This window comes from Phalaenopsis equestris, unplaced genomic scaffold, assembly GCF_001263595.1.
Source record: "Phalaenopsis equestris unplaced genomic scaffold, ASM126359v1 Scaffold000604, whole genome shotgun sequence".
Classification (NCBI taxonomy): domain Eukaryota; kingdom Viridiplantae; phylum Streptophyta; class Magnoliopsida; order Asparagales; family Orchidaceae; genus Phalaenopsis; species Phalaenopsis equestris.
The window spans coordinates 32,168-56,688 of NW_018165044.1; the positions used below are offsets into that span (position 1 = coordinate 32,168).

The window sequence follows — 24,521 nt, forward strand, 5'->3', positions numbered from 1 at the left end:
TGCATTTTTCATTATAATCACAATATTTAAGTGATAAAATCTTGTGATTTTTAATTTATTTGTTTAATTTTTTAAATTGATTTATTTAAAAAATTAAAATTAGTATTTTTTTTCTTTTGAGACAAAAAAAAAAAAAAAAAAAAAAAAAAAAATAAGGGGGTGTTTGGCTGTGGTCAGGATTTCTCGTTAATAGGATTTAGTAAATTTACATTCATTAAATTCATCTCCTTTTCGGTTCTATAAAATCCAAATTTAACATGAATCAAAACAAAATTCAGGCCTTAGATTCGAAATTTTCATAAATTCATAGAACTTTTATTTTTTTATATTTATTTGAATTTATTAAAATGGATAAATAAATTTTGTTAATAGAAGATAAAAATAAATTGAGCAAGAATAATAGAAGCTTTCAAACACGAGCACAAATAGATGGAAACATGCACCACCTCTTACTCATTTGCACCCCCCACATGCACCCACATACCTATGACTAGAGTTGTTGGTTGGGAGTATATAACTATTTTCTAAATGAAACCAAAATCAAAGGACAACAAAGAAAAGGTTGCAGCAGACTACTGTCGAGTGAAACAAGAGTTTGAAGAGCCGATGAGATTTGAGGAGCCTTGGACTTTCGATATTTTAAAACCTCCAATTTCCGATCACCTCACTTCGTCTTCTCCCCATATGAATGAGGTACGTCTTCATCAATTGTGATTGTTAACATTTTTTTTGGCTGTTTTCCAGTTCTTTTTATGATTTCGTAATCTTTCGTTGCTGAATAATTTATGCTATGGTAGAACTCATTGTGGCATTAGGGTTGCCTGAGCTAGCAATTTGTGTTTAATTTATTAAAAATCCTCCTTTTTTTATTTATATATAGACATTACAGTCTAGGGCTGGCTTGTTTTGTTTGGAGGAAACCAGCGCGTAGATGACATTAACGTCTTTTGCGTCTTATGGATTAGGCCAATTTTTTCCTCTCGCAAGCTTTCTCCTGAGAAGTTATTTGCTTCGGAATATGAAATCTAAAACAAATGGAACCATGCGAAGGGCTCAGCTGATGGATCGCGTCAAAGGAGACAGACCCAATTGGATCCTTATTGCTGGAGGCGCCTTGCTGAGTACTTTGTCAATCAGGATTGCATGCAAGCTGAAGGAGGTCTTGGAAACAAAAGGTTTAAAAAAAGATATTAGAGGTTAGTTTTTGTGTTTTCAACTTTGATGGATGTTCATGGACTAGTAGAAGAAGTAACACATCAGCCTTGAAACAGGGAATAAGAATGCTGCCTTGCCACCACGAGGAGTATGCCAGTTGCATTCAAATTTGTATCAGTTTACTCCAGATAAGGATGGTTGTTACCATTTTGTCTCAGGTAACGATTCTTCGAATTCGTTACATATCCTATTTCTCTGCTGTGAATGATTTGTAAAATGACTATTTGCATTTGATTTTACAATGTTGATTAATGATTTTGATGAACAATTCAAGATATTATTTTTAGTTCTTTTCAGTGTTATGTTATGCACATAGACACACCTTAATAGAGCTTGGAAATTTGTATTCAAGTGGGATTTGTTGGATTTTATCATATATATGTAATTGTATACCCAAATTCACCTGGGCCGCTCAAGCAAACTTGGCCGTCGACTCAGAAAGTTCATTTGATTGAACTCACCAAAGACAAGGCTTCATTGGCCCTAGGGCTGATCAGACGGAGTCACCTTTGCTGCAATGAATTTGTTGATAAGATCAAGTCATCCCAAGCTTGAGATGCAACTATATATTGTAGAATAAAGTCGTCGTAGAAACTTGCTTGCTACCCTGCCCTAGAAATCGATTAGATAAACTCATTCTGAAATTGCAACATAACAAATCATTAAGATTCAACCCAAGACTTTAGGTGGGCACACCTCATATTTGGAAAAACATAACGCATATATAAGGGCCACCAGTGAGATCTTTTTTTGTGATTTTTTTCTTTGCCCCATTTATCAATAGGGAGTCAACGGGCAAGCCTTGGTCAGAAATTATTTGTTTTGAGTTCTATACATCAATTGAAATAAGGAACCATAGAGTTTTTCTCTTGATTCTTTTTCCATCTTTCTCTCTCTCCCTTTCATTTCTCGGTAAAATTTGTTAGTAAGGTCCTAATGTTATCCATAGACATTTGGATTTATCAAGAATTTTATTGTTGAATATAATAACTAATGCTATAATTTACTTTTTTATATTATATTTTATATATGTTTACCTTTTGTGCGTGTGTTATGGGTCTTTCAATTTTTTCCTGATTGGATAATCAGAATTTATGTTTGAAATTGAAATTATTAGCTCTAATAGAATAGTCATTGTAATATTAACCAATCTAGATCAGTGGATTCCTGACTAGTCTGAGTTCTCCTTATTTTTAACAATTTTGCAGTGTTTTTGAATATATCCTTGAGCTTGAAACTGTTAATATCTAGAGGTATTCCGAGATCAACTATTTTTTGTCTACTTTGAAATGGTTGGGTTTCATTAAGCTAGGCCACAGAAGTTAATAAAATGAGACTTGAACTGGCTTTCTCAAAGTTATAACATGAACCACCTTTCCAAATTGACTTATTAGCATTTACTTGGGGACCTCGGGTAACCAGGTTGCATATGATTTAGGAAGATGCTCAAGCTAGCTTTATTGGCTTGGTAGTCATGATAGTTCTTGCACATTCATGTGTGGTAGTTAAAGTCTTTGCTTCAATGAATCCTTTCTTCTTTTTTTGACTCCTTATGGAAAAAAAGTAAGCATACATGATGGAGAATATGCTTCATGGGAAGTTTGGCATATCATGTTAGTGACCAAAAATCCCCAAAAGCAAATTAGCACCACTGGTGATGATGCTATGGCTTACAAATTCTTTCCCCAAAAGCAAATTAGCACCACTGGTGATGATGCTATGGCTTACAAATCCTTTTTTTTTTCCTCCTTCATATATGGTTTTCCTGTCAAAAATTGACTACTGTAGTGATTGACTTCTTTATCTAATGAGTTTTCACATTCTTAAATCAAGGTCTCTAGGAATTCTTCACCCTTCCCTATCGTAACTAGCATTGATGTCCATTTCTCACTCTACTAAATTTCACTTTTTAATCTTTAGTTATCTACAAAAATATATGTTTAGAATTCTAATTATACATGACAACTTCTTGTTCAACTTAAGTTTTCTCTGTGATTGGAAGTCTGTTTTGCCATGCTTCTTATCATTTGAGTTTGAGACTTGTATATTTAGAAGCGATCAAGCAAGAATGGCTATGCAAAAGAAATTAGAAGGATTCAATAGCCAAGATAACAATACTTACATCCCAAGCATTTTACAAACACATCGTGACAGATGGAAATGGCATGGATGGAAAGCGTAAAATGAAAAAAAAAAGGCATGAGTAGGAAAACCAGGAATATGAGATTCTCAATTGATTATATTATCCCCACCATAGTTAGGCAGAAATGTCTTCACTAATTCTAATACATCCAATACTTTCTCAAGTATTATACCATGAGTTGACCGGCAGCCACAACAACTAGATAACATGCAGTAGCAGTGTATATAGCTTGATGGACTTCTTTGATTGCTGATTCATTCATTCAACAACTTGGTCTATGAAATATTTGAGTGTACAACTACAACAAAAAGTTTTTGTGGGAAATAGTGAGGACAATACTGGCCTGCAAAGCCGATAGATAGTGAAGAGGTAAGTGAATCTTCCTAGTGATGGAGCGGTGAGTGCAAAATGGTTTCCACTTACTTTCTCTAATTTACCCATTCTTTCATTTTCTCTCTCTTTCTCCATCTAATTAACTTCCTATTCTTCCATTATTTTTCCTTTTTAACTCGGAAGCCCAACTATTTGGGTATTGTATTGATCATGATTTGAATTAAAATGATCCCAATTTATTTAAGATTTAATACAAAAGGCTTTTACTTACTGTAATTTGGATTTGTATTATAATGATAAACGGTGACAAATGCTTGAGTCATATTTATTATGCATTGTGAAGTTTGACTATTATGCCTTGATGTATTGATCAAATCTTTCTTGGTTGGTATGTGGTAATATGTGTAATTAAAATAAGAATTTACATATTGTAAATTCACCATTTGATTTTTTGGGTGTGCTTGTTTGGTTGGGGTGGCTTACCGACTTAGCAGCTCATGTTTTGTGCTAGATTTTAAAAATTGCAACAATTTTTTAGTTCATGAGATTATTTTACCAAATTTTTCCGATTACATCTGCCAGATGGTGGCACGATTTAAGAACAACTTAGCTTTAGCTTTCAGTTGTGCTTTGGAAGGGGCACTAATAGCTCTCCAAGATAATGTTGATCCAATCAATGCTTTTGTTCTTTGTGTTTATTAAAAGATAGTGTTCATAGGATTGTTTAAATGGGTAAAACATAAGCACATGCTAAACTTTTTTCAAGGAAAACAAAAAAAGTTTCAAATCACCAAATCTTCACCTATGTTTATATCATAATTATGGCATCATTATCTTCATCAACATCATCATCGTCATTACTATCCTTATCTTACTATTTAGAGCCAACTTTATAAATCCTCATTCTCCTTATGTTCTTTAAGGTTTTATCAATATTTTGGTTCCATCCGTTTATGCTTTATCTACTCTTTTCTCCCTAATTCTTATATTTATTGACATTCAAATATTTTGTCAACTTTTTACAAGTTCTTTTTAGTATTTTCAATTTTAAAAATCAAAACAGCTCGTTCAATTCAAATCATTCTAGTGTGAATTGGTCTCCAAACTGATTTTGTCCACATGCAAAATAATTTTTTTAGAACCATATTGAACTAGGTAGGACTGGCAGTTGAATCGATGAATTATTGAGCTAGTTGTTATTTTAATGAGTCACACACATCATTTCTTGATCATTTTATCACCATTTTTTTTAACAGAATGACCAAATGTAAATCAACAACAACAACAACAAGCCTTTATTCCACAATGACTGGATGTAATTAATTTAACATAAATAAAACTATTTAAGTTTATAAACATTAACTCCCAATCTTTTGACTCTTCAAATTCTTTGATTTGTGGGCACTTTTGTATAAACTATTGTCTAGTTGAAATACATTTATGCAATTAGGTGTAAAAGATTTTAAAGGATTACCTAAATTTTTATTATAAGTTAGAAAATAAACTTGTCACTTAAATATAGATGATCTTTTAATTTAAATCTATGAAATATATATCTTCAATATTATTGTTGTGTGCTAGAAAAATTTACGGCGGTAGGCTAGTGTTTTAATGTCCTAGTGTTATATGAAGGTCCAATACAGATAAACAAAAGTAGCGAAAGGAGACACCAAAATTTTTACGCGACAAAATTTAAAAAGGAAAAAAACTATTGGGCCCAAAACAACCAAAGTAATACACTTTGTGTTTGTAAGTACAGTGGTGCGTCTTTATTCCGCAACAAGAATAATGAGGTTACAATCTTATACCAAAAATTATACTTGTATGTTTACAACACGAAGAAAATATGTGTTAGAGACAACGATTATATTTGAACTACAATGATAACGAATAAGAGTCGCGGTGGTCGACAGTAGTCAATAACTACGAAGGACAGTGTTTATTCGTTAGGTTTTCAATACAAGTATTAGACACAACGACAATATTTGGCCTACAACGGTTGCAAGCAGGGGTCGCGAACAGTCAGTGGTCGGTTGCAGCTAACGATTATGACCGCTGGTGATCGATGGTGGCTAACGGGCATTGGTCGATGGTGGTTGATGGCTACGGAGCCCGGTGATTATCGTCAAGTTTTTTCTCCATAACATGCTCTGGAATTCCTCTTCTCTCCTTATTCTTCTCATTTCAAGTGAAGAGATGAGGCCTATTTATAGCCTTTTGGGGAGGGGCATTTGGGTCTTTTAGCGCATATTTTCTCTAACCACCTGATCAACAGCCCTTTTTGATCCTCGATCATAGATGATCTTTGTTGGGGCTTATTCACTTCTAAGGAATTGTGGAAAAATAACGATTCAGGAGATCTAAAGAAAACAATTGAATAAAAGTGCACAAACAAGAAATTTGAAAAATATAACACGACCTGGAAAAACTGAAGAACCGAAAAATATCCTACAGAATTTCACCACACCAAGAAATTTACTATGAAATGAGGAGACATATACAAATTACACTACCTCAAATCCTTTTTACAATCCTGGTACTCATGAATGCTCCTCTCCCGATCGTATGAGAAATATGTAGAAATCCACTCATAACTCGCAGACACCGCTTCAAGATTTTCATTTTTTTCTTCCCACAGTGAAGAAACCCAATCTTTGAAGTTTCAAACTGTATAATCGGTTACAGGCATCAAGGTGCCACTTTCGAGCGTTGGGTTTTCTGGATCTCTGGTGCAGCGTGCTATTTGGGCACAACCGCACCCCGTTTAGGCACTGGCTTTCCATGTGCTTGGGTCCTAGATTCATTCATTTGGGCGTTGGGGCACAACCGCACCCCGTTTGTGCTTGGGTCCTAGATTCATTCATTTGGGCGTTGGATTGCACGTTCCGAGTGTTGAGTTTCCGGATGCTTTGTTTTTGAAATGCTAGAAACAATTATCTAAGCACCGTGTTTGCCCGTGTTGGTGTCGGGTTTCCATCTAAGAAGCATTGGTTGGGCGCTGGGGCGCCTTAGTGGCACTACGATGCCTTGTTTGCCATTGAATTTCCTACTCCTAGATGTTTTTCTTTGCCAAATCAGACTCTATTACATAACAATCTCCCACTTGGAGACTAATTGCAATCATCTCTCCTCTAAATCTGCACCATTTTTATAGTTATGTAATGTAGTGTGGCTTAACCTGGTCTCAACTTTTCTGAACTTCAACTGAAGTTAATTATAGCTTCAATTTTTTAATTGCAACAACTTAATCAACATAACTATTGGATTCTGAGTTGTAGGTATCTTCTACAAGAATAATTATCAATCTTTTAGAAGAGAACGATCGAAGTGATATACTTAGCTGAATGTGCATTGTCGTGGAATGAAAAACATCATTTTTAGCTAAATGAATAACACTTATACTACCAATATGAATTTTTCCAATTTCTTGCTCTTTGCTGTTTTTTGCCATAAAGCTCTGTAGTCAAATCACTCTTTGATAGCCTCAGTGATGGGAACGTATTCTGCTTCTGTAATTGATGGTGCAACAATTTTCTCTATCTTGGAAACCCAATTCACTGTTATGTTCCCCAAAGTGAAGATATATCTTGTTGTACTTTTATTATCAATATCCCTTGCTAGATCTAAATCTACATATCCTTGTAGATTAATCCCCGCACCTCTGAAACAAAGTGTTTTGTTGATTGTTTCTGTCAAGTATTTGGGAATCCACTTCACCGCCTGTCAATGTTGTCTTTATAAATTACTCTTGTACCTGTCGGTCACTCTCACTATATGTCCAATATCTGGTCTCGGGCATATCATCACATTTATCAAAATTCCAACAGCTGAAGCATAGGGGCTTTTCTCATCCATTCTGACACTACTTTAGACTTAAGCAATAGTTCCGTAGATAATTTGAAGTAATTACCTAAGAAGGTGCGTTACTGATTTTGCCTCTCATGTCGAACATGTGTAGGACCTTCTCAACATATTCTGCCTGAGATAACTTTATTATACATGTACTTCTGTCCCTGTAGATTTTCATACTAAGGACTTTCTTTGGTTGGATCTAAGCTCTTCATCTCAAACTCTTTTGATAATTACTTATTCAAGCTTTAATCTTCTCCATATCTACTTCAACAATCAGTATGCTATCAATATAAAATAGAAACACAATATAATAATTATAAACATGTTAGATGCAGCAATAATAGTTTGTATTTTGATCATGTATCCCTTGTCTGATATAAACATGTTAAACCTCCTTTACCACTTTCTTGGGGTTTGCTTAAGACCGTAAAAACTCTTCTTCGGTCTATAGTCTATATCTTATTTCCCTATAATTTCATAACTCTGCGGTTGCACCATATACAATTCCTCTACCAATTCACCATGTAAGAATGTTGTTTTCTGCTACTACCAAGCTCAACACAATTCTAATGGTTGTCATTTTCACTATAGAAGAAAATATCATTGAGTAGTCCGAACCTTTCTTTTGCTGAAAATCCTTCACAACAAGTCTTGCCTTATAACGATTGTTACCATCTAACTCTTTTTTTAGTTTGTAAATCCCCTTGCCGTGCAGTGACTTTTTTGTCATATGGTAGTTTTGTTAAATTCCATGTCTAATTTGACTTTAATGGTTTCATCTCATCATTCATGATAGACTTCCACTCCTTTGAGTTTCAACTAGAGTTGTCTTTTTATACACTCTGGTTCACTACTATTAATTAACAATATATAGTACAAAGAAGGAGAATACATTTGTATCAATCGTGTTATTTTGTATGACATCTTGACTTTAGTAAGAGGTGTCTTAAGAACTTCTTGTGTTTCATCAGAATGAGCACATTTTCTTTCTCTATCATCCTGATCACTGGTATATTTTATCTCAAAATATTTTGAAGGCTCTTAGGAAGCAACTGATAAAAAATCGTGAGTCTTGTTTTTGTCGTTGTACATCTCCAATTCATTGAAAGTCAAATTTCTGCTTTTGATAAACTTTTGATTATAATAATCCCAGAATTTGTATTAAAACTCATTTGAGTTGTATTCAATGAAAGTTCTTTTGACAGATTTCATATCAAGCTTACTCCTTGATCCTGTATTAACATGAGCACATGCTGGACAATGAAATACTCTCAGGTTATATAAATTTACATCCTTGTTACTCTAGGCTTCTTCAGGTATGTCTTCATTCAAAGATACTGATGGACCATGATTTATCAAATAAACTGCAGTATTTATTACTTCTACCCATAATTGCTTTCACAAGTCTGTATGCAACCTCATGCTTGTAACTTGCTCTATGATGGTTCCATTCAAGCGCTTAACCACACCATTCTGTTTTGGTGTTCCTGGAATAGTAAATTCATATCTGATTCCTTTTGTAGCACAATAATTTTTGAACCTCTGACCACAATATCCGCTGCCATTATTTGATCTCAAATTTGCCTCATTCTTAAACATGATCTTTCACTTCCTATACACATCAAATATATCAAATTTATGTTTTAAGAAATATATCCATATCTTTTTGGTGATCATCAATGAATGATAAAGTAGTCAGAACCTCCAATAGGCTGAACTGGAGTAGGACGCCAAATATCAATGTGCACTAACTTCAATTTTTTGGACTTCAGATTTGACCCACTTTTGGAGAAAGTAATCATCTTTCACTTCTTATATATACAATATTTAATAAAAAAATTGATTTATAGACTTGAAATCATGAAACTTATTTTTAGTATGAACTTTATACATTTCTCACTTATATGACCAAACCTACAGTGTCAAAGACCTGTATAAACATTTGTTTCAACTACATCAATGTATTCAACTATCTCATTGATTAGGTAATGAGTATCTTCAATGTTGGCTTGAGCCATCATCATTGCCCCTCGCCACCTTTTACGAATCACTTGTGAAAGTAGTCACATACCTTGATCTTGCAAGTTGACTCATCGTGATCAAATTTCTCTTTAAACATGGAACATGACTTACTTCATTAAGCTTCCAGACTGATTCATTTGATAAACTGGTATCAAAATCACCCTTTTCTATAATATTGCAGCCCTTGTTATCTTCTAAATACACCTTTTCTAAACCACACTGAGTTTAGTTTTTAAACACCTCTTTGTTGGAGGCAAACATGAAAAGTGACGCTCTTATTTACTATTCAAGATTAAGTACTATTTAGGGATAAAATTAGATTCACATTAGAGTTCATAAGTGGAGACATTAATAGAAAGATTTTTATCTAGTCCTCCACCACCATCATTCTTTGAAGCTTTGTAGTTCTTCTTAAGATGACCATTCTTCTCGCAGTTTCAACACTTTCTTCTATTTTTTTTTTTCTTTTCTTGATCCGAATTTTCCTCCTCTATACTTAAATTTGTCTCTATATGTGTTAATGTCCAAGTTCATTCCTTTGTTTTCGACATTTAACGAAGAATTTGAAGTTTTACTGCTCACATTTATTCGGGCTTCTTCATTCAACACTAATCTCATAATGTCATCAAAACTTAACTCCATTTTACTTCAAGAGTTACTGCAGTGACCAATCTATCTCATCTGTATGGCGATGAAGATAGGAGCAATAGTGTCCTGATTTCGTCATCAAACTTGATGCCCACAGAGCATAACTTGTTTGTCCCAATGTTGAATTTATTTAAGTGCTCTACCACTAAATTACCCATCCACCATCTTCATATCAAACAATCTCTTTTTCAAAAAATGTATGTGGCCAAAGGCTTCTCACACATCTTTGTTAGTACAATCATGAGATTTACCTTAGTTTTCTAATTCATGAGTTGAAAGTAATAGATGAGGAAATTGAAAGACAGATTCAATCTAGTATTGTTCGATCAAGCCTTTCCATTCTGCCAGAATTATCGATTCAGACTTCTTAGCGATTCCTTCCAGTGACAAATAAAATAACTTTTGATACTACTTATTGGGGGATATTCACTTCCTTGGAATTGCGGAAAAATACCAATTTGAGAAGCAAACAATTGATCTAAAGCAAACAATTGAATGGAAGCGCATAAATAAACAATCTAGAAAATAAAAAAAAAAAATTAACTCGGAAAGCTCCAAGAATAGGAAAAAATCAATGAGTCAAACCACACTAAGAAATTCACTATGAAATAAGGAGGAATGTACAAATTACACCCACTAAAATTCTTTCTACAATCCTATAACTCATGAATGCCCATCTCTTGGCCGCACATGAGAAATTTGTAGAATTTCACTCACAATTTGCAGACGTCTCTTCACACAATTTGTTTTTTTCTTCCCACGGTGAAGAAACCTAAAACTTAAGTTTCAAACTGCAGAATTAGTTATAGGCGTTGGGACCGCATTTTTTACATGGTTTGCTCCTGTGCAGGGTGTGATTTTGACACCACCACACCCCTTTTGGACGCTAGCCTTCCACGCGCTTGGGTCCTGGACTTATTCTTCTAGGCACTGGATCACCCCTCCTGAGTGCTGTGTTTTCTGACACTGTTTACGGGACGTTGGAAATGAGTCTCTGAGCATCAGGTTTCCACCTGCTAGTGACGGGTTCCCTTCTTGGAAACATTGGTTGAGCGCTGGGGAGCCGCACTGGCACTGGTGCGCCTGGTTTGGCTCTAGTTTTCTACCTGATGGCGCCGGATTTCCCACCCTTGGATGCTAATTTTTTCCAAATTAGGCTTCATTACATAACAATTTTTTAATGATTTGAGTTCCTAAATGACTAGAATTTAGCAATTTTAGGCTTGTTAGATTTCTCTCGTCAAGACATTATATTTTCACTATAAATATGTCAAATTTGGAGTTCATTTGATTATTCAATTGACAATCTAAAACTTTCAAACGTACTTCAATGGCTTGATTAGACCCAGATTGAACCAATTTTGATATCATTGAATTTGCTTTGTCGAGACTGTTAGTTTGACTACAAGCTTACTGAAATGTGGGCTTTGTTGATCTTAAATTTGAATTTGGAAGATTCTTCATAAAAAATGCCTCGATATTCGTGTTTGATAGAACTTTGTAATGTGTCCCCTATTTTCGAGTGATATTACTTGGTTTTGTTCGAAAATATAACTTCAAATATTCCAAAAACTCTTACTTTGAGGATACTTAAGCTGGCATGGATGCTCTATAGAGTTTTGATTATGTTGTTATTGTCTCATATGGTGATGGTGGTCGGGTAGCAGTGGTCCAATGACAGTGGTGGTAGACTCTTGTACATGTAGGCATGCATATACGAGTACACGTGAATGTCAATACAAGTAATTGAATACAAATGCGTGTTTAAGAATGTGATTGCAGGCACGTATGAACGCTAGCAAGGATGCAACTATGCACTAGTGTGAGTGTGTTCGCACGCATAGGCTCCGAGCGAGCATGTGCACAAGTGCATGTAGTAACTGAATGTCTGGGCATGCACAGGGAGCATGGGGAGCACAGGTGTGTGTGAGGCAATAGTGTGTGTGGTAGCAAGGCGCGATGTATTCGTGAGGTGTTGTGTGTGCGTTCGACCTTGTGGTAGCGATGCGCTGACGTCCGCAGCAATGCAACTCAGAGGAGCGCGAGAGTGGGTTGTGAGCATGTGTGTGCAGGTACAATTGCGGAATCGTTTTCTTGCATGAAATGGTTCATGAACTGCTCCAGTATGGTGCGTGTGCAAGTGTGTGTAGTTAAGCGCGCGGTTGTGCGCACGCCTTTACCCAAAGTTGTGTGCACATTCACACACGCTTGTATGTGTCTGAGGATTTGTAGGAAGAAAACTCCTAAAATTTGAATTTTGACATTTTCTAAATTTTAACCTATAAATAGGCACATTAAGGAGCAAAGAAGCCACGTCGCTTTTCTACTGATTAAAGTTTCTTGCAACTGTTTTTGCCTTCTCCTAGATTGTGGTTGTCTGCATTACATAGGTTGTTTCCTTTGTTGATGTTGGTTGTTGTTGCCTTTACCGATGCGGTGTTGTTATCTTCCCATATTGAGGCTATTATTGCCTTCCCCATATCAAGGATGTTGTTGTCTTTAGGTTACGGTTGCTTACCCATATTCAAACTGTTATTGCCTACCCTTATTTAGGTTGTTGTTGCATGTTTTTTGGGTTGTAAAAATTTGGATTGTTCAATTGATGATAATTAGAGCCAAGTTGTTTTGTTGGAAATTTTTCAACGGTATTAATTTATTAGGAATAATCAAATGAAATCAACCAAATATGTTAGACCCGTTCAAGATTCTCTTGTCGGAGATACTCGACAGCATTAATTTATTGTAGATGAAGTTGAATGAAATCCGTCAATGATACTAAACTCGTCATAAGTTGTCGTGTCAGAGATGCTCGACTGCATTAATTTGTTGTGAACAAAGTTGAATGAAATCTACGAAGGATGTTAGAATCATTCTAAGATATCTTGTCGGAGATACCCGATGACATTAATCTATTATGGACAAAGTTGAATGAAATCCACAAAAGTTGCTTGACTCGTCCTAGGTTATTTTGTCGAAGATGCTTGACAATGTTAACTTGTCATGGACAAAGTCGAATGAAAATCCAACAATGATGTTAAACCTGTCCTAGATTCTCTTGTCAGAAATGCTTGATGACACTAATCTGTGTGAGCAAAGTTGAATGAAATTCACAATTTAGACTTATCCTATGTTGTTTTGCTGGAAATTATTTGATGACGCTATCATTTTATGGACAGTCGAATCAAATCCTCCTAGGACTGATTAAGTCCATAATAAGGTGCTAGAAATGTTCTGTGTTTCTTTAGTTCGGGGTATAGGTTGAAATGTTCCATACTTTTTCTTGAAAATATGATTACAATTATAATCAAAAAAGACATTTGTTAACTTCTTTGTTATTGTTTTTGGATTTGGTACCCTCCATCGAGGTTGTTATTGTTGTTATCTATACAAGCCTATAAATTGGCCCTAAATTTTTTTGAAGATGCCCTAAATTTTCTTGAAGATGTAATTATAACTATATTCAAATAAAGTTTTATGCATGCAGTAGAGACAATTCACTCCACAGATAATATTAAGTATATCAAACATCAGAAGAATACTAAACCAAACAAAGAGGAATGCAAAGACAAATACAAAATAATAGTTGAACACAAGTAAAGACAAATAATATCTAAAATAAGTTGACTACACTAATCATCGATAATATATGCGAATATTCTGGGTTTCAAGTTTGAGGAAGGGTCTTCCCGTCCGGGTCCTTCAACTCAAATGTTCCGGGTTTGTTTGAGGTAGCATGATTGTGCTATTTTATAATCCCCTTGTACAACGCCAACTTTGGATAGTATTGGAAATTTTACTTTAAGGTGCAGTATAGAAGTTGACATCGAAGGTCGACTAAAGGAGTCTTCCAAAGATGACATTGTATGTCGATTCCAAATTGACAACTATGAATTGAATCGAGTAATCTGTCGAGAATACTCTCAATGTAGCAGGGAGAGTGATTGTTCCTTCGACACGAACAAATTGGTTATCAAAGTCGTAAAGTGGTCCAGCAGCATGCTGTAGTTTTATTTGGTCAACTCTAGGTCAAGGAAAGTTGAATAAAATAAGACATCGACTGAACTTTCTCCGTCAATCGAGATTCTCTTTACGTTATAAAAATGTTCATCAATCCCAACACTTATAACTAAATGATCTTGGCGAGGGGTTTATACCCCCTCAAGATCAAATTCATCAAAGAAGATGGAGTGACTGACAAATGATTTCTTTTCTGAAGGCTCTTCATAGTCAGTGATAGGAACCTACTTGATTATTAAAGGTCCTCTCATGCTAGTTTCAATTTCACTGACAACTTAATGAATCCATCGTTGTTGCCTTTAGGCTTACTGCCCCCTAGTAAGTTTATTATTTGTGTGGGGAATCTTACATTGTGTGAATTGACGTAAATACCCCCCATCGATTTAACCTTTTGATTCCTTCTTTTGAGTTGATAACATGTTTCAGTGTTATGACCATTACTTCAATGGAAGTAATAATATATTTCTTGCTTCCTTGAATTTGGCTTTGCTAGTGTTGGTCATTTAAGAGTTTCATTACTTTTAATTGCCATCAACATATGAGCTGTTAAGCAGTGTGAATTTCTTCTCCAATCGGAATTCACGTTTCCGGGGTCGAGGGGGCAGATTACAGTTTCTCTGAGGCTCGTACTTCTTTCGTTGAGATGACTGAGTTTTATCTCTGAGGTTATTCTTTAGTTTTCCTATGAATGGTTCAAATTGCTTTTTATATGTATTAATAGCTTCGTCAACTGCAATGTGGGTTGCAGCGCGATGGATGAGCTTAGCATATAAACGAATTGTTTCTCACAATAAAGATGAGTAGAAAGGACCAGGATGTAATCTCTCAAGCAAACACCTCTTAGTAATTATAGATATACTCTTGAGATTTGACTAGCTTCAATCAAGAATCTCTTGAAATAATCTTTCAATGACTCACACTCACTTTGTGGAATCTCGGAACAATAAAAAGAGTATTTGTTAATCTTTTGATTTGCGATGAATTGCCCGACAAATGATTTAGCAAGTTCATCAAAAGTATGAATGATCACTCCTGAGAGTGAATAGTACCAAATACGTGTCTAAACTTTAAGAGTTCCGGAAAAAATTGACAAAAGAGCATGTTAAAAGTCGATGTATGTGCATGATGGTTATTTTATAAGCTTATTCATGAGTCAGACATCCTATCTTAAGAGTTAATGCTTTAAAGCTTGAACCTTATTGGCATAGAATGTTGAAGGACTATCTTAGCTAATGGGGAAGACTCTTAAGAATTACGTTGAGCTGAGAAATGACTTATATCTCTTAGAGGAAACTCTTCTTGCTTTAAACAACATAACTTGTCACCGGTTACGTGAGATCGAACTAAGTTCTCCTCACGTGTTGGAGGCTTTCTACTGGGCTTGACTACAAAGGATGGATGTGTAGAGCTAGCAGTGTCCAGGAGGCTAGTTTGCTGAGGAGGAATTTCAGTGTAGAGGGGGTACTAACTATATACCTTTAATCAGTGGATTTTGAGGTAACTGTGCTCCTCCAATGTGCACTACCGACGATTGTCGAACCTTACATAAAAGTCAGAGGATCTCATTTTGAAATTTCTTCATGCTTCGTGCACAATCTTCAAGAGATGAAAAGGAGGTTCCTTTGTCAGTTACGTGAGGTATATTATTGAAAAACAAAGCAGAGGCTTGGTGTCCTGATCTTCGAGGTTGTGCCCTACAATGGAGATTAGAGCGAGAAGCTCGTGTATTATGTATGTTGGCCATTAAAGAAGTGTATATTTCTATCAATATGACTTTGTTTCTCACAGACGGTGTTAAATTATTGTGTACTAGAAAATTCATGGTGGTAGAGTTGTGTTTTAATATCCTAGAATTGTACGAAAATCTAGCACACACAAAAATAAAGAGAAGTAGTGAGTGGAGGGACCAAAATTTTTTACATCGAAAAACCATGGGTCCTAACGCAGTCAAAATAATCCATTATGTGTTTGTAAGTACAAGGGTGTGTCTTTCTCCTGTAACGGGAAGAATGAGGTTATTATCTTACACTGAAAATTACATTTGTCTTTATACAAAACATAAAATAAAGATATTAGACACAATAGCTAAATTTGGACTACAATAGTTGTGAGCAAGGGTCGACAGTGACCGACAATTAGCAACAACAAGCGGTGACTGTCGTTGGTCGTCAACGGTGGTCGGCTTTACAAAGCTATTTTCAATACAGGTGTTGGATACAATGATTGTATTTGGAATACAACATAATGATTGTATTTGGAATACAACAGCTGCAAGTAGGGGTCAGCTACAACCAATGTTTGGCAAAGAAAGACAGTGATGGTTGGCGGTAGGCGATGATGGTCGACGTGCGGTGGTCGATAGTGCTTGGCAGTTACAAAGGCCGGTATTTATCATCAGGTCTTCTCTTTGTAACAGGCTCTAAAATTCCTTATCTTCTCTCTCCTTTCAAGTGAAGAGTGGAAGCTATTTATATTTTTTGAGAATTGGCATTTCGGCCTTTTGGAGCATAACTTTCTTTACCACCTGATCAGGCGTTCTCTGTTGATCCTCAATAATAGATGACTATTTAATGATTTGTCTACATTACCTCAAAATTTAGCAATCATAGGTTTGTTGGATTCCTATTGTCAAGATGCTCGATTAGACTTTAAATATGTTAAATTCGAAGTTCATTTTATCATTCAATTGATGATCCAAATCCTCCAAATGTGCTTCAATGGCTTGATTTGGGCTTGATTGGATTCAAATTGAATCAATTTTTGTATCATTCGAGACGATCAGCTTAACTTTCAGTTTGTTAGATGATTTTAAATTTGAATTTTAAAGATTCTTCATAAAAATGCATCGAGATTGGTGCTTGATAAAAATTTATTGTTGACATATCAATTATAAATATTTGGATGTAGTTCTCTTTTTACTTTTTGTCACATTTTTGCAACATTATTACATCAGTCAGTAATACTCAAGTAATTTTTATATTTATTACATAATCTAATTCAACCTCATAGTTTAATCCAGATTGAATTTTTTAATCTTGAACCTTTGCTACTTTTGGCTCAACCTCCGATTTGGTCCTTAATTTTCAATTACAAAAACTCATTTTAATGGTTGGTTTCTTAACACACTGTGCATCTCATCCATATGTTGAAATAACTTAGGGCACAAACATACCTGCTTATCTAGAAGTGCGCTAAGAGCTTTAACATCCTCAATTAACTCCACATGACAACCCATGTTTCTGACGATGTCTTGCCCCGCCTACAAGATTTTGCCGATTTCATTGTGCTTTATCCATCAAAAGCTTTGGAAGGGCAATGAAAGGAGAATTTTGGAAGGTTATCGAAACATTGTGCTTGCCTGACTGCACTAAGCCCCCCAACAAGCTCTTTATATAAGGCTCTTGTTGTCATAGCCATTTGTATTGGTGAGCCATAAGGGATCGTAATTCAACCAAAATTTGGCCTTTGGCTTTGGGGTCAAATTCTGCTCACAATTAGTCAAACCCAATCAACTTTAGCTCCTTAACCCGGCAAGCTCCACTAACATTTCTAATGAAGCTGAAAACACTTTCTAGACCCATTCTACCTAGCTAATCTGATAGTTCCACTTGTGCAAAATGAGCCTTGTAAACTTAACAAGTCCATAATTTAATATCCCGCCTTTACATTAAGTGCCTTTTATGATTAGAAAAGCCCATCTATAAATTTGAAGCAACTCGGATCTAACCCAAATAGGGCCATCTTGGTAGCAACCATATTGGTTCTTCACAAGTTGATGAGGTGCCACATTTGTTTCTTGCCTTATCTAGGTTATGTCTATGCACTAAAGTAAATACATGACATGCCATATCAGTTTCATGAAACGAAGGTGTAGGATCATGTTAGTCGACTGTCATGTAGCATAAATTTGTGTCATTCAATAGGTTATTAAACTCTCTTTATAAAAAAAGTTTTAAAAAATATAAGATGCCTTTAGTCAACATTTTTTAAATTAGAAAAATATTCATGAAATATTTTAAATTTACAAAAATGCCCTGAAGATTTTTAAAATCAGAAAATGTTGAAAATTTTCTTTTAAAATCACAAAAATTCAAAAATGATAAAAAAATTTTACATGAAATTCTTGGCATAAATCATGATGCATTTTGTATTTTTTCACAATTATTATTATTTATTCTCGAAATAGTGAAAGATGTTTCTAATAAGTTATTATGAAATATTTTGGAAAATAAAGGAAAATTTCAATATATCTTGTTAGGAGTTATGTTAGAAAATAATTTATTCCTGTGAGAAATTATGAGGAATAAACTATTTTTTTGGATTAAGAAGTTATTTTCTTTCATATTTTATATTTATTTTCTTAGATTATGAGTTATTTATTTTTCTATTTGGCTTTCGTATTTTATGTTATTTCATTTACTTCAAACAATTAATATGATTTGTTTATTGGAGATATTTGGTGATATATCTTTTTTTTTATAATATTTCTTTTTATCATCTTTCCTATTCTAGGATTCATTTAAGCGTTATTTATACCCCCCTTCATATCAATGAAATTATTCTGAATTCTGTTTTATTCCGCATTATTCTAAATTTTAACATGGTATTAGTGCACGATTCCTTACCCTAGCTGTCGGTCCTTCTTCTAGAACCATCAGACTCCCTTTCTACCATTCTCCATGCGCGAAGGGAGGGGCATTTGTCTTGTTATTTTGAAACAATAATTTTTTCTTCTTCTCTTCTGAAAGCCACTGGGCTCCTCTACAACAGCCGTCTGATTTACTTGCAGGGCCTTCTGCAGTTATTTCCTAGCATTCGTCCCCTCTGTGCTTGCAGGGGAAACATCCTCCACCAGTTTCCAACACAGGCCTTCCCAACCTCTCTACTATTTCTCCTTACTCGAGTGTGTGGGTTCATATTTCATACAGGATTCTAAGATCAGGAAATTGATTCAGATTTAGGGATTCAGAGTTTTGTCTCGATCAAGAAGACCCAGGATCACATTGAATCTTTTGAATGTGAAGGCCGATGCTTTGACAGAGTGGTTACAACTATGCTTTGGAGGTCGTGGCGTAAAAAGTGTAGGCTTTAGAAGATTTCATAGAGTTGTGCTTGAAAGGCGGGTTGGAGAGTGTTGCAAGCATTGTGTAGAGGTTCATCTATGAGCATGTTTTGCATTGAGTGTCCAGCTTGTCGTTTTTGATATTTCTGTTGATTGAGATTTTCTTTTCTCGATTATCCTCGAAGCATGACAATTGTTTCTGATTAACACGCCATTCCTTACTGAAAAGATGGACAGAGCTGTCTTTATAGCCATAGTTGCTACTATAGGCAACTTGTTGCAGGGCTGGGACAATGCCACAATTGTTGAAGTTGTTATCTATATTAAAAGAGAATTTAAGCTGCAAACAGCATACTATTGAAGCATTAATCGTTGCCATGTCACTTATCATGGCTACTATCATTACCGCATTCTTTGGACCCGTTTCTGATCGATATGGGAGGTGTCCTATACTGATTTTCTCATCAATCCTTTATTTTGTTAGTAGACTGGTGATGCTTTGGTCTCCAAATGTTTACACTCTCCTTCTAGCGAGGCTAATCGATGGCTTTGGAGTTGGTTTGGCTGTCACGCTCATTCTCGTCTATATTTGTGAGACTTCTCCTTTGGAGATAGGAGGGCAGCTAAACACACTTATAGTGGAAATCCCGATTCTTTTCTTGCTTCCTTCAAAGATGGAAAGGGGGAGCTATTTTCCCGCTGTCTCCCCTCCAGATCTCAGTCACCAAAAATAAGAAAGGAGGGCCCGTTTTTCCCTATTATCCTTCCTGCTGTTCTTTTGTTGAACTTGTTCCTTGTAGCAATCCGACTTCCTAGTTTCTAGCAGTTTGGCTTTCCTAATTTCTTGCAGGTTTTCAACAATCCGACATCCTAGTTTCCAATAGTTTGGCTTCACTAATTTTTTACAAGTGCTTACCTCTGGAGGTGCAGCTGGCTCGCCCTATTCCCAATAGGTCATTCCTACTATTTTTTTGACATATGTTCCTTGTAGCAGTCCGGCTTCCTGGCAGCTTCCCTGATTCCCTAAGTTTCTTGCTTGCCATCGCTACTCTGACTTCTATTGTGATAGTGTGGTCATTGGGTGGATATATGACCAGGCAGAAGGAGTGCCCAGTGATGGCCTCATACCAACTTTCTCTACAGTCAATGCAGTGTTTTATTTAGTGCAGTTGTTTTTGTGGTTGCTTGTGGTGGAAGCCCATTCAAATTATTATTGTCCCGTTCAAGATATTTTTTACAGGTGTCTCTTTTCATGTTGCCCTTAGTTTTCTTCTTTACAATGAAAAATTCTTCCTGATGTTGCAGCGCTTTCCTGTCGAATGGAAATGAAGACGCAAGAAATTGCATCAAATTCCTCCGAAACTTTCACTGTAGCAGGCCCTCCACCTGAATTCTTCCTTCAGCACATCCTCTGGAGCCTTTTCCTATAACGAGGCCTACTTCTTGAGTTTTTTTTTCTGTAGGTCATACCCTGAAAATTTTTCTGTTGGTTGTTTATTTCCCTGCAAACTCCCCTGCAACATTATCTGCAGGAGTCTTCCGTTTACCTACGGACATTGCAGGAACTGCAGTAAAAAGACAATCACAGTTGTCTAAATTGCCTGCAAACCCCCCCGCAATATTATCTGCGGGAGCTTTCCGTCTACCTACAAACACTGCAGGAACTGCAACTGATGTTGTCTACTTCCTTACAAACTCTCCTACAACATTACCTGCAGGAGTCTTACGCCTACCTACAGACACTACAGAAATTGCGGTCAAAGAAAACAACAAGTTGAGATAAAGGTTTTAAGTTTAACCATATTCAACTTGAGGGAGAGTGTTAGGAGTTATACCAGGAAATAATTTCATTGGATAAAAGAGTTATTTTCTTTCTTATTTTATGATATTAATTAGCATAAGTTTTTACTCATGGAATGACACAACCTGCATCAAGTTCTACCACGAGGGATAATATGAGACAAGTAACACTGAATTGGTGTTCGGGATATAATATATCCTGGGAAATTGATCACAAACTCAAGAACCTAATCTTTCTCTTAGGGCCCGTTTGGGGCAGCTTATTTGGTGCGGTGGCGTTTTGAAAACGCAATTGACCTGTTTGGGTAAACTGTATTTTGGCAGCTTATGCGTTTTCAAAACGCAGAAAATAACATTTTCACACCGCACCTATCTAGGTACAGTGGGAGCTTATTGGCAACGGTCTGACTTTTCCAAAAAAAATAAAAATTTATAATAGTCACCTCACCTAGCTTATCAACAGATTATTTTTAATCAGCTTATCAGCAGATTATTCAATAAACTACAGCTGTCTCAAACGGACCCTAAAAGGTAATCACAAACTCTTTCATAAGCCGCTAAATTATATCTGTGTTTCTTTCAAGATTTTCTTTGATGAAAAACCTTATGGTTAGCAATTATAATAATTAAGGTTCATTGGCTCAAAAGCCACAAGTTGCAGCATGTTTAGTGGCCTATTGGTATTGGTCACAATGAACTCTATGACCTAGTACCAGTAGTTATAACACAAGGTCTTGAGTTGAGCAATATTGTATACCTTGGACAATAAAACTATGAGTTCATGATCGGATCCATCCATCCATCCCCATGTCTTAAAACATAAAATACATTTTATAGCTATCTATGTAATCATTTGAAGTCATTGTCATATCTGTGTTTCTGCATTTTGAAAGCTAGAGTGGCAAGTTTCTTTTATCATGGGTGTTTTTCTGCTGGAGGGGTCATTAATTATGGAGGTTTGAGGACAGAGAAAATTTTCATCTCCAAAACTCACCATCTTCACCAGGGATTATATAGGTTCATCAATCTGATTTTTTGGATTCATCTACAAGTTTCCTCCTCAAGAAGTCAGCTTAAAAAGCCATTTTGCTGATCTATTATTTTATCCATTCAATTTATTGGTGTTTTGTTTTACATTTACTTGTATGTACTTAAACCACATAAATTAATTTTCCTCTACCTTTACTTGAATTCTACTACTGTAATGCACATTCATTTCTCAATCCATCAAATTTTACTTTAGCCACACCAGCCTTAACATTCTTGCTGTTGGTTAAATATCTTTCTTCTTTGCAGAATCCAACTTTCTTGATTCATATGCAAAATCTTGTTAATTCTGTGCTCAAATATCTTAACCTTGTGGAATCAAAATAATTTGTGAACCTTTTCTTGTAGACAAATCAACAGGTTGGAATGCTGTGTAAATCCCTGCATTTAAAACTATAGTTGCTACCCTACCATTTTTTGTTGGCATTAACTAGCTTTGCTTGGATTACTGAATATGGTTACTAAACTATCCAAATATGTGGCTTTCTAGCATGCATATTTCTCGTAATGATAAATCATTTATTTCTCTACTTTTCACATATTTTTCCTGCTGTGTATTAAAGTTAAATTAATTCGAAGAATGAACCTAATGGAAAGAATCCAACAAAGAGAAGAACAAACACAGCGTTTTTATTTTTACTAAATTCTTCTCAATATATGAATTTCATATTTTAGGCCATGCAAATAGTGGAATGCAAATCAAGCAAGGGTCTGATAATCCAATCACAGAAGAATCAGAACTTTCTCTTCCACTTGTGAGGATCTCAGCTGCCGAATTAAACAAAGATTCTAATGGCAACACGATGTGGGCATCCTCCCCTGAAGTGCTTGAACTTCCCTACAAGCCCTTTAACCATTCTACTGGTTCAGACTCCCCGTCGATTTCTGAATCTGGGTCTGACATCCATACCAAAAGAGAGGTAATAAACAAATTACGGCAGCAGCTCAAAAGACGTGATGAAATGGTGATGGAGATGCAAAATCAGATTGCGGACCTCCAGAATTCCCTTTGTACTCAGATGTCTCTAGTGGCACAGACACAGTCTCAGCTTGATTCAGCAAACCAAGAATTGTTCGATTCTGAGAGAGAAATCCAAAGGCTAAGAAAGGTCATTGCTAATCATTGCTTTTTGAAACCCAGTTATTCTCCAGGAAAGCTGTCATCTGTAGCTAACTGGCGGCCGGAGACTGTAAATGGTTTTCCTGACAGCATGAATGATCTTGATATGCACTGCGTTGGGGTGCAGAAGGAGAAAGGAGATGAGGAGAGGATGTGTTTGCTGAAGAAAGAACTGGATGACTTGCGGGTGGTGATTGAAGGAAAGGATTTCTTACTTCAGAGTTACAAGGAGCAGAAGGTTGAGCTATGCTCAACAATTAAAGTACTGGAGCAGAGGTTAGAATCCAATCAACAGAATTTCATTTAGTTTGGTAGGAGTCTCAAATGTTTCATGCCTGGGGAGTTATTTTTTTGTTGCTATTTTTATTAATATAAATTTTTTTCCTTGTCTGTATGCTTTTTAAGTGGGTTGGCAATTTCTTCAATATAATTAGTGCTTGCAGGTGTTGTGAATAACCAACATTTTCAATTTAGTTTAATGAAAGAATGAGCTTTGGAACTAAGCATCAATAGCTAGGAATTCTAAATAATTCATGGAGTTTGAATTGGTATTTGTAGTGGTTATGAATCTCAGCTTAATATAATTTCCAAGATGTTGGTTCCGGTAAATATGCAAAATTTCAAGACTGAAAGCAAATGATTTATTTTAGCACGAAACTATATTTTTGTAATCTTGTGCTGTATGTTTGGCTGCTTTTCTGTCTGTAGGGTGCAAAAATTGCTGCTCTTCTTTTGCCTTGATTGTAGTTACTTAAATAAACTTCTGCATTTTCTTTACTGCTAGGCATCAAAATTTTTAATGCAACGGCCAATCTTTTTTACCTTCATCCAATGTTTTGTTTTATAGCATGTATATAACTTTTTACTCAAATTTTAGTTTGTACCTTGCTTTGATTACATTGTTTTCTAAGTAATGTATCTCTTCCTCGACACATTCATCTAGAAAGAGAAGCTACAATAATATCATTACATACATGAATTAAATTTTGCAGTGAACGTGAAACAGAATATTGTAATTTTTTTTTTTTTTATAAACCATAGGGAAACACTAAGTTCTGAATCTCTTTAATCTTTCATCCCACAAATATTGAGTTCTCCATAAACATCAAATTGAGTTTAAAAAAAAAAAGTAGGATTCTAAGAGGAAAATTCTGGAAAATTAACCGGCCACATGTGAACAAGTCGAGCTACCATGCTATTATTTGGATGACAAAACAGCTAATCTCAGTACTGACAAGGTTGCCAACTTATGGAAGCTCTTA

The 24,521-nt window shown here is 35.5% G+C and overlaps 1 protein-coding gene across 2 annotated transcripts; it reads left to right on the forward strand.

Moving 5' to 3' along the window:
* Window positions 1–520: 520 nt before the first annotated feature.
* LOC110029797 lies at window positions 521–23,844 on the forward strand. Of its 2 annotated transcripts, XM_020732244.1 has the most exons (4): window positions 521–693; window positions 966–1,196; window positions 1,272–1,373; window positions 22,815–23,842. In XM_020732244.1, exons 2-4 carry the CDS (start codon window positions 1,019–1,021, stop codon window positions 23,564–23,566), a joined length of 1,032 nt encoding a protein of 343 aa, XP_020587903.1. In that variant the 5' UTR covers window positions 521–693; window positions 966–1,018; the 3' UTR covers window positions 23,567–23,842. The 2 variants fall into 2 exon arrangements, with proteins under 2 accessions (XP_020587903.1, XP_020587902.1); XM_020732243.1 differs by lacking the exon at window positions 521–693 and having other exon boundaries at window positions 897–1,196; window positions 22,815–23,844.
* The last annotated feature ends 677 nt before the right edge of the window (window positions 23,845–24,521 follow it).